Source organism: Pipistrellus kuhlii, unplaced genomic scaffold, assembly GCF_014108245.1.
Source record: "Pipistrellus kuhlii isolate mPipKuh1 unplaced genomic scaffold, mPipKuh1.p scaffold_m20_p_2, whole genome shotgun sequence".
NCBI lineage: Eukaryota > Metazoa > Chordata > Mammalia > Chiroptera > Vespertilionidae > Pipistrellus > Pipistrellus kuhlii.
The window spans coordinates 177,969,231-177,978,813 of NW_023425515.1; the positions used below are offsets into that span (position 1 = coordinate 177,969,231).

The 9,583-nt window shown below is 60.7% G+C and overlaps 1 protein-coding gene across 1 annotated transcript; it reads left to right on the forward strand.

Moving 5' to 3' along the window:
• The first annotated feature begins 270 nt into the window (after positions 1–270).
• Positions 271–8,668, forward strand: MATN1 (matrilin 1). The gene is made up of 8 exons (XM_036447792.2): positions 271–432; positions 2,088–2,434; positions 3,454–3,676; positions 4,743–4,868; positions 5,314–5,730; positions 6,724–6,876; positions 7,746–7,826; positions 8,384–8,668. Exons 1-8 carry the CDS (start codon positions 339–341, stop codon positions 8,431–8,433), a joined length of 1,491 nt encoding a protein of 496 aa, XP_036303685.1. The 5' UTR covers positions 271–338; the 3' UTR covers positions 8,434–8,668.
• The last annotated feature ends 915 nt before the right edge of the window (positions 8,669–9,583 follow it).

Genomic DNA, 9,583 nt, shown 5'->3' on the forward strand with positions numbered 1-9,583 from the left:
CAGCCCCGGGAGGCGACGAGGGGCCGCCCTCCACCCACCTGAGAGTTCCTGCACGGCAGCTGCAGCTCGGACTGCTTCTGGAGGCAAAGGAGGCCTTGTGGTTACGGGGGCCTCTCCAGCCCTCTCCGGCTTCCTCCCTTCCCTCTCTGGAGGGAGGGAAGCACGCCGCGCGCGCGCACACACACACACACACAGCCCCTTTTAGCCGGCCCCACCCCTCCAGGAGGCCGGGGGCAGGGCAGGGCCTCCTGGCCGGGAGGCTGGGCGGCAAGGTTGATAAGACCCGCAGCCACCGGGCCTCCACAGCTGTGCCGGCCGCTGCCCGCGCTGCCAGGACCATGAGGGTCATCCCCGGCGCCGTCCTCCTGCCCTGCCTCCTGCTGCTGCTGCCCCTGGCCCCGCGCACGCACGGCCTGGCCCCCCAGCCCAGAGGTGAGGGGGCTGTGGGAGGTGGGGGGCGTTGGACGACTGGCTCCTGACCAGCAGCCAGGGGACTGGGCACTGAGGTGGGCAGAGAGCAAACGGGATCCCAGAGGAGGAGAGGGCGGGGAGGCAGGGCGGCCGGCCCGGGAGCAGACAGAGATGGGGACGCGCCTGAGGGCCAGGGCTGGGGGGACCCTCAGCCTGGAGAGACCCTCAACCTTCTCCCCGGAGCCCCTGGTCTTCAGGGGGTGTCTCAGGCCCCGGCTGCCCGCAGGGACGTCCATGCTGCAGGAACTGCTGCCTCTCGGGTCTCTGAGGACAGAAGCGACGCAGAGGGCTGCGGACACCTGGGCCGCCCCGAGCCCAGGGCCGAGCGTGTGGCTCTGTGAGGAGTGTACCTGTGGGTGGGGGCTTCATGTCTGGTCACCAGCCCTTTCGGCACATCCCGATTGGGCTCCATGCGTGCTGCACCCTTTCCAGAGCTCCAGCCATGGCCCCTGAATCCGCGAACACCCAACTCTTCCATTACAGATGGGGAAACTGAGGCTGCCCAGGGGAGGACCCACGGCCACACAGTGAGAGAGCCCCAGAGCCTTCTGGGTCTGGATCCATTATTGCTCTGTACTGCGGCCGTTTCCCTCTCCCTCTCTGCCTCAGTTTACCCATTGTGCCATTAGCTAGAGGGCACCAGGGAGGGGCTGCCAGGCCATTTCTGAGGCCCGTGGGGAACGCTGATGCCCGGGGAGGGACCTGGGGCAGGGAGCTGGGACCCGGGGCCGCCGGGAGCACCTTCCTGCATCCTTATTTGGGAGCAGCTGGGCTCAGTCTGGACGCCCTGTGGGTGGAGAGGGAACAGCCTTTGCCCTGAGGCCTGCTGGCCGCAGGCCCCGGCCGGTGACCTCATCGAGTGGTAGCCATTCTCCCAGCGCCTAGAGCTGCCTCCCCGGGGGCTGGAGAGACCTCTCTCCTGGGGGGTGTCCCGGGGGCCCCCACCTGGCCAGGCCGCCCAGGCGGCTCCTAGACGTGCCTGCCCCTTCCCCTGCCCTGGGACGCCAGCCAGCGGGCCGCGCCAGGGAGGGAGACGGGTCGGCCCGGGGATTTGCTCTGATGTTCAGATGAAAGAGCCCGTGTTGACAGGCGCTGCGCTGGGCCTCACGGCCGCGTCCCCCCCGGCGGGCCCACCCTCGGTGTCCTGCGGCCCGGCTCGGAGGAACAGCTGCTCCTTGTTCGTGGAGCCTCTCTGGGCACAGACAGACCTGAGCAGCAGGTCTTAAAGGGCAGCCAGCCTCCGCGGCTCCCTGAGCGCGCACGGCAGGCCCAGCCCTGGGCTGGCGCCCCATGTGCACTTCTGCCCGTCCTCAAAGGATCCTGTAAGGGAGGGGTTACCCGCCCATTGCACAGACGAGGAAACCGAGGCTCAGAGAGGTGAAGCGGGTTACCCAAAGCCAGAGTCTGAGCCTCTTCCCTGGGAGCTGAGCTGTGAGGCCGAGTCCACATGCTGGTCAAGGCTCAAGGGCCGTCTACACTGCCCGAGGCCTCCGGTCAGGGTCTAAGCAGCCCCCGATGCTCTGCCCCGTCGCCTGAGGGTCTGGTCCAGCCTTCTGACCTCTGACCTCTGCCCCTTGCTCTCTGCCTCCTCCCCCTCCTTCTCCTTCCCCTCCCAGGGCACCTCTGCCGGACCCGGCCCACGGACCTGGTGTTCGTGGTGGACAGCTCGCGCAGTGTGAGGCCCGTGGAGTTCGAGAAGGTGAAGGTGTTCCTGTCCCAGGTCATCGAGTCGCTGAACGTGGGGCCAAATGCCACCCGCGTGGGCGTGGTCAACTACGCCAGCTCCGTGAAGCAGGAGTTCCCGCTGCGCGCCCACCTGTCCAAGGCCGCGCTGCTGCAGGCCGTGCGCCGCATCCGGCCGCTGTCCACCGGCACCATGACCGGCCTGGCCATCCAGTTCGCCATCACCCGGGCCCTGAGTGACGCCGAGGGCGGCCGCGCCAAGTCCCCGGGCATCAGCAAGGTACACGCCCCCTGCCCCGCCCCCACCACCCTGGGGTCCCACTGGGTGCTGAGAGCTTTGCCTGTGGACCCTTGGATTCTCCCAACGCCCCTGCCGGGTGGCCATTTGCAGTTGAGGAGCAGGCAGAGCCGTGGCAGAGCCGAACCCACCTTCCCCACCTTTCGGACCCCAGGGATGTACCTGAGTATTTCCGTTTAGTTGACCTAGGCTTCCCAGCCGGTCCGGGCTCCTGGAAGGCAGAGTGAGACGGTTCAGATGTTTTATGGAATGGTCAAGGGCATGGACATCACCACCTGCCTGCCTGGGTTCAAGTCCCTGCTCCACCACACTAGCCTCTGAGCGACTGACTTCATCTCACGTGCCTCAGTTTCCTCGCCTGTAAAATGGGGGTCACATACGCCTTCTCAGGGGGCACCTAGGATAAGGGGATCAGACGTCCCGCTTTTGGCGGGACAGTCCCAATTTTTAACAACTTGTCCTGCGTCCCGCAGCGTTTTAAAAAAAGTCCCAATTTTTGGAAGAATTGTTAAAAATCGGGACTGTCCCGCCAAAAGCTGGACGTCTGGTCATCTTATCCTAGGAGGACTAAACGATGGGCATCTTCGTAGGTGGGAAAGGCCGCTCCCTCTGCCGCCCTCTGGTGGCCAAAAGGCAGAACGGCAGGCTGTTGGGCACACTTGTTGGGCCTCCTGAGAGGCTCCAGCCTGGGGGGTGGTGGGGGTGGTGGTGGGGGGTGGGTGGGTGGAGATAGGGGTGGGGAGACCCGGTCCTGACCTCTGTCTGCCTGATGCGGGAGACATCAGATACCCCAGCCAGACGGGAGAAAACTCAGCCTGCTCTCTTTCTGTCAGAGGACACCATCTCGTCCTCTGGCCTCCGTCTCTCCCCCGGGGGAGAGCCCTGGGGTGGGGGGTGGGGGATGGGGGAGAGACTGGATCCACCTGCACCCGGCCAGGCTCCGCCTCCTCCCCGCCAGCGCCCGGCCAGGCCCAGCGCCTCACCGTGTCCCGCTGCCGCAGGTGGTCATCGTGGTGACGGACGGGCGGCCCCAGGACAGCGTGCAGGACGTGTCTGCGCGGGCCCGGGCCAGTGGCGTGGAGCTGTTCGCCATCGGCGTGGGCCGCGTGGACAAGGCCACGCTGCGCCAGATGGCCAGCGAGCCGCAGGAGGAGCACGTGGACTACGTGGAGAGCTACAACGTCATCGAGAAGCTGTCCAAGAAGTTCCAGGAGGCCTTCTGCTGTGCGTGGGGAGTGGGAGTAGAGGGGGTGGAAGCGGGAAAGAAGGGTGTATAAGGTCAGGACAGAGATGGAGCCAGCCTCTGGGGCCGAGGTGCCGATCTGTTGGCCGGTCCTCAGCCCCGGCAGAAGGTTAGCTGGGGAGAGACCATCCAAGAACGCTTTTATGTGGCAGGGCCTGGTGGGAACAAGGAGGGGCGGGAATCCACTAAAATCCTGTGTGTGATGACGGCGGGTTTGGGTGTCAGTGCTCTGCGGTGGGGGAGGATGTGAGCGGCCTGGGCACTGGGCAGGGGAAGGTTTAGTCCCTCAAAGAGGGGAGGAGGGTTTGGGACGTGACAGTCATAAGGGGCGGGGCCTCGAGTAGGATGGGCGGGGCCAGGGTGAGAATATTCCCATTTGGAAAATGAGTCCAAGGAAAACATGCACCTGAGTGCGAGGAGCCCATGAGAGGACGCCTGGTGCAGCGCTGCGCGGGTGGCAGGTGCCCAGTGCAGGTCAGACCTCTTATCCAAGCTGCCTTCTCCGCTGCCTGTGCTCTTCTCCACACGTGGGATACAGCGGCGAGCAAAGCAGGGCAAGGTGCACCCTGGTCCCTGTGGCCTTTACCTCTTTATCAGGAAGTTCTGTTTTTTTTTTTTTTTTTTTTTTTTTTAATATATATTTTATTGATTTTTTACAGACAGAAAGGGAGAGGGACAGAGAGCTAGAAACGTCGATGAGAGAGAAACATCGATCAGCTGCCTCCTGCACACCCCACACTGGGGATGTGCCCGCAACCAAGTTACATGCCCTGGACCGGAATCGAACCTGGGACCCTTCAGTCTGCAGGCCGATGCTCTATCTATCCACTTAGCCAAACTGGTTTCGGCAGGAAGTTCTGGTTTTATAATCAGCATTAACACCTTCTTCGGGGATGTCAGCCCTGGGGCAGTGATTCCGGCCGTGCGCTGAGCTCCGGGGCTGGACCCCACCCGGCAGGGGCCTCCGTTCCCCTGAGTGTGTGAGGGCCCACCCTGGCTGAGATACTCAGGCCCCGTGACGGTGAGATCCCCCTCCTGTCCCTGCAGTGGTGTCAGACCTGTGCGCCACGGGAGACCACGACTGCGAGCAGGTGTGCGTCAGCTCCCCGGGCTCCTACACCTGCGCCTGCCGCGAGGGCTTCACCCTGAACAGCGACGGCAAGACCTGCAATGGTCAGTGGGCCGGACCCGGGCGGCCCTGGGGAGGGGGCTCAGGAAGGGACGGGGGTCTCGGCCACTTCTCGGTCCATCTGAGCCTTCCCACACGTGGCCTCTGGACCCATCTGCAGAGGCGATAGGTCCTCTTTTTCACACCATGGCTGGTGGTTTGGTGTGGTGGAGGGAGGCACTCATCTTGAGCTCATGTCTTGGTGCTACTACCTCTGAGCTTAGGATGTCCCAGCTGTAAACTTTGGCTTTAGAGAGAGAGTTAGAGTAAGGTGACCAGACGTCCCGCTTTAAAAAATCGGGACTGTCCCGCCAAAAGCGGGACGTCTGGTCACCTTAAGTTAGAGACAAGATGGGATGACCCTCCGCACCGAGCGAGGTGTGTGCTGGGTGCCCGGCCAGCGGTCGGACGGATGACTGCTCCATCCCCTTGCCTGTCCGCCCTCCCCAGTCTGCAGCGGCGGCGGGGCCAGCTCGGCCATCGACCTGGTCTTCCTCATCGACGGGTCCAAGAGCGTGCGGCCCGAGAACTTCGAGCTGGTGAAGAAGTTCATCAACCAGATCGTGGACACGCTGGACGTGTCGGACACGCTGGCCCAGGTGGGGCTGGTGCAGTACTCGAGCTCCGTGCGCCAGGAGTTCCCGCTGGGCCGCTACCGCACCAAGAAGGACATCAAGGCGGCCGTGCGCGGCATGTCCTACATGGAGAAGGGCACCATGACCGGGGCCGCCCTCAAGTACCTCGTTGACAACTCCTTCGCCGTGTCCAGCGGGGCCAGGCCCGGTGCCCAGAAGGTGGGCATCGTCTTCACCGACGGCCGGAGCCAGGACTACATCAACGATGCTGCCAAGAAGGCCAAGGACCTCGGTAGGTGCGCCCGCCTGGACCCCGAACGCCACGATGGCTGGGGGTGCATGGCACAACCCCCCTGTACTGGATCTCAGTGTCTATTCTGATTGCATGCCCAAGTCCCGGTTCATGTGAATAAGGAAGGACTGATTCATCCATGTCTTTCCTACATGGGTGACAAGACGGAGGCTCCAGAAGAGTCAGTGGCTTGCTTCTGACGGTCCTCTAGTGGGAGGGGCTTGGAACTGTTTCAGTTGAGTGTTCCCAAGAATATACCCATAGCCGAAACCGGTGTGGCTCAGTGGATAGAACGTCGGCCTGCGGACTGAAGGGTCCCTGGTTCGAGTCCGGTCAAGGGCATGTACCTTGGTTGCGGGCGCATCCCCGGTGGGGGATGTGCAGGAGGCAGCTGATCGATGATTCTCTTTCATCGATGTTTCTAACTCTCTGTCCCTCTCTCTTCCTCTCTGTAAAAAATCAATAAAATATATTTTAAAAAAAGAAAAAAAGAACATACCCATGGCTGAAAGGACAAACCTGAGCCCACAGGCGTCCTCAAACTTTTTAAAGTGGGGGCCAGATCACGGTCCCTCAGAGAGCTGGAGGGCCGGACTATATGAACTACTAATTCCTACTGTAACACCTCGGCTGCGCTCACTGCCCAAAAAACCTGGCGGGCCGGATCAGACTCCTCTGCGGGCCGCATGTGGCCCGCGGGCCGTAGTTTGAAGACGCCTGGATGGGGTGAGGATAACGCTAACCACCAGATGATGGCTATGAGAGTTAAATGAGGTGATAAAGCCTCCAAGGCAGGGAGTCAGTACAGGCCTGGCATCCAGTAGAATCTCAGTAGATGTTTATTTCCTCAATGTCTTTGTCCCAGGCATCGTGCCTTCACTCCCAGCAGCTGCCACCAGGAGGTGTCTGGAGTTGGTTTCCTAGGCATCCTCCCAGAGGCTCAGCCTCCGCTGCCTGCTCCCCTCAGCCCTCACCTGTTGGTCCCTCTTGCAGGCTTTAAGATGTTCGCCGTGGGCGTGGGCAACGCCGTGGAGGACGAGCTGAGGGAGATCGCCTCGGAGCCCGTGGCCGAGCACTACTTCTACACGGCGGACTTCAAGACCATCAACCAGATCGGCATGAAGCTGCAGAAGAAGATCTGCGTGGGTGAGTGAGGCCAGCGCGGGCGTGGATGGGAGGGGCCGGAGGGCCTGAGGGGCCGGAGGGCCCTGGGGTGGGCGTGGAACCACCCTGCAGCTGGATGTGGTGGGGAGAAGCAGGAGATGGGGTGGCACCAGGAGCTGGCAGACCCAGGAGGTGGGCTGACCAGTCTAACTCTTCCTACCAGCAAACATACATTTATTGAATACTCATCACACGAGTGACGCTGTCCTCAGTGCTCTCCAGATATTAAATCATGCACTTCTATTAAGGAGGGATATTTTTGTCCTTGGTTTACTGGTAGGAAAACCAAGGCCAGAGGGATCAAACAATTGTTAATAACTGGAGGAGCCTGGGTTTGAATCCTGCCACCTCCCCTGACCCTGCCTGGTGACCTTGCCAGCTGGTCCCCAGGGGCAGAGTGTGGACTCCAGGGCCAGACATGTCTGCATTTGCATCTTTGCTTTGACCCTGACTACTTGTTGGCCATGGACAAGCTGTTTTACTTCTCAGGTTCTTCCTTTGTTCACGGGGTTAATGAATTTACACACAAAGGATGGGGGTGAGGAGTCACCATGGTGACATAAAGGCTCCCGACAACAGTGCTCTGCACATAGTAGGTGCTCAGTGCAGTGATGCTGCTACTGAAGTTCTTTATCAGGGCTCTGGGGGGTCAGGAAGACATTCAGGGGTCACCCTCCATCACTCCCGGGGGCTCTGTCTCAAGGATTCTATGTATCTCTGCCCCCTCAGAAGTCCTGGGCCACACATTTCCCCAAGACTCCCTAGTCCTGGCCCTGGGCAGTGACGACCCCACCTCCCTGCCTGGCAACCCCCACATCCCCTTGTCTTTCTCTACTTCCTGTCCATTCCAGAGGAGGATCCCTGCGAATGTGAGTCCATTGTGAAATTCCAGGCCAAAGTGGAGGGGCTGCTGCAGGCCTTGACCAGGAAACATATCCTTCCCAGAGGCTGATGCAGGGAAGGGGAGGGATGGGGACAGGAGGCGGGGTGAGGGGTGAGGGGTGGAGGGGGCAGGCATGGTGGGGAGGGGAGCTGTGATGGGGTTGGGGCGGGCTCCTCCTTGCCTGCTCCCTGCTGAAGGCAGGCTTGATGCTGGCCAGATAGGCTGACACCAGCTTTGATACTGACCCTATCAGAAGCAGAGGGTCCTAGAGGGTAGACAGAGAAACTGAGGCACAGGTCAGGATCTAGAGATGGACACACACAGGAAAGCATGGTGCCTGGGACTTCCCCTTCTCAGGCTCCTGGTGACGTGACCAACACCAGCTTCCACTCAGATGGGCTGGGCTTCGAGCAACTCTGCTGGGTGGGTCAGGACCGGGTGGGGACCAGCAGGCCGAAGCCTGCAGCTGTGTTTGGAGAGCACCATTCTGAGGTCAGCGAATGGTAAATTCCGGGTGTGTGTGTGTGTGAAAGTGCTGGAAGAGGGGTACTCTGCAGGAACAGGAAGTGGCTGGGTCCACATGCACCTCTCCTTGACTCCGCCCACTGGAAGCTGTGAGCAAGCGGCTGGCCGTCATGGAGAACAGGATCGTCTGAGGCCTTTGTCCTGCTGCAACTTCTCCATCTCCCCGCCCCGGCTCGGCCCACAGAGTCCGGAGTGCCCCGTAGAGCCCCGAGTTTAGTCTAGCTTTGTCACTTAGCGAGGGGTATGGGAGGGGCAGGCCCTGGGATGGCAGCGGCCTCTCCCTCGTCCACCAGCCTTGGAACCCTGCCAGGGTGTGTGTGTGTGTGAGTGCGAGTGCTGGAGCCTGCATGCGTGCATGTGTATGTGTGTGCATATATGTGTGCATGTTTGTGCGTGCATGCATGTGTGTGTGTGTGTGTGTGTGTCTGCGCGCACATGTGTGTGTCTGGGAGCTATGCACGAGTGAGAACACAAGGGTAAAAGTAAGTGGGACTGCGTTTGCATTTTTTTAACCGAAAGCTTAATATATTCCTGTTGTTAGTCCCCCACCCTGACTGTGAGTGCTGTGAATCTCTCTGACTTCTCCATTCCTTTTCGAAAAACAATTAAATGTGATTTAACTAAGGGCTGGATGGGCCCGAGGCAGTGTGGTTATTTGGGGAGTGGGAGGAAGGATGGCCAGGGACAGGGCGATGGCGGACGATGACAGAGGTGGTGACGGTGATGACAGCGACTGCTCTGAAGCCCGTCACCCGCTCACATTGGTCTTGCCTTTTCGGTTACACATTCATTTCTATGCTCTCATCTCGTCCTCCCAGTGACTCATCCCATTTCACAGCTGGGGAACCCGGGTGTCTGAGGGTGAAATGACGGGCTCAGCACTGGGTCTGGTGGAGAGACAGGACTCCAGGACAGCAAAAGAAGGACACGGAGAAGGCAGTGGCTCCTGATCAAACCCATTCATTCATTCATTCATTCACTCATGCAGACAAAAACACTTACAGAGCACAGGCCCCATGTCAGACAGTGGGAGATGTGGCCTATGAAATAGACCTTTCTCTTGAGGGACTTACATTGATCAGGGTGCCTTGCCACCCCCATATCGCTGGAGAAAAGACAGTGGGTTCAGGTTGTACCTGAGGTGAGTGTGTGTGAGAGAGGTGACGGGAAGGGTCCCGGCCTGAGCCTGGCTGGCCCAGGAGCCCTGTGGTCCCCTCTGTTAGCTTCTTGTGCTTCTGAAGCTTCACCCCGACCCTCAACACAGACAGCTGCACCCCCATC

Coding starts and splice junctions, on each gene's coding strand:
- MATN1 (XM_036447792.2), top strand. CDS start 339: ATGAGGGTCATCCCCGGCGCCGTCCTCCTGCCCTGCCTCCTGCTGCTG. Junction 6,877..7,745: donor GCAGAAGAAGATCTGCGTGG/GTGAGTGAGGCC, acceptor TGTCCATTCCAG/AGGAGGATCCCTGCGAATGT. Junction 7,827..8,383: donor GCAGGCCTTGACCAGGAAAC/ATATCCTTCCCA, acceptor GACTCCGCCCAC/TGGAAGCTGTGAGCAAGCGG.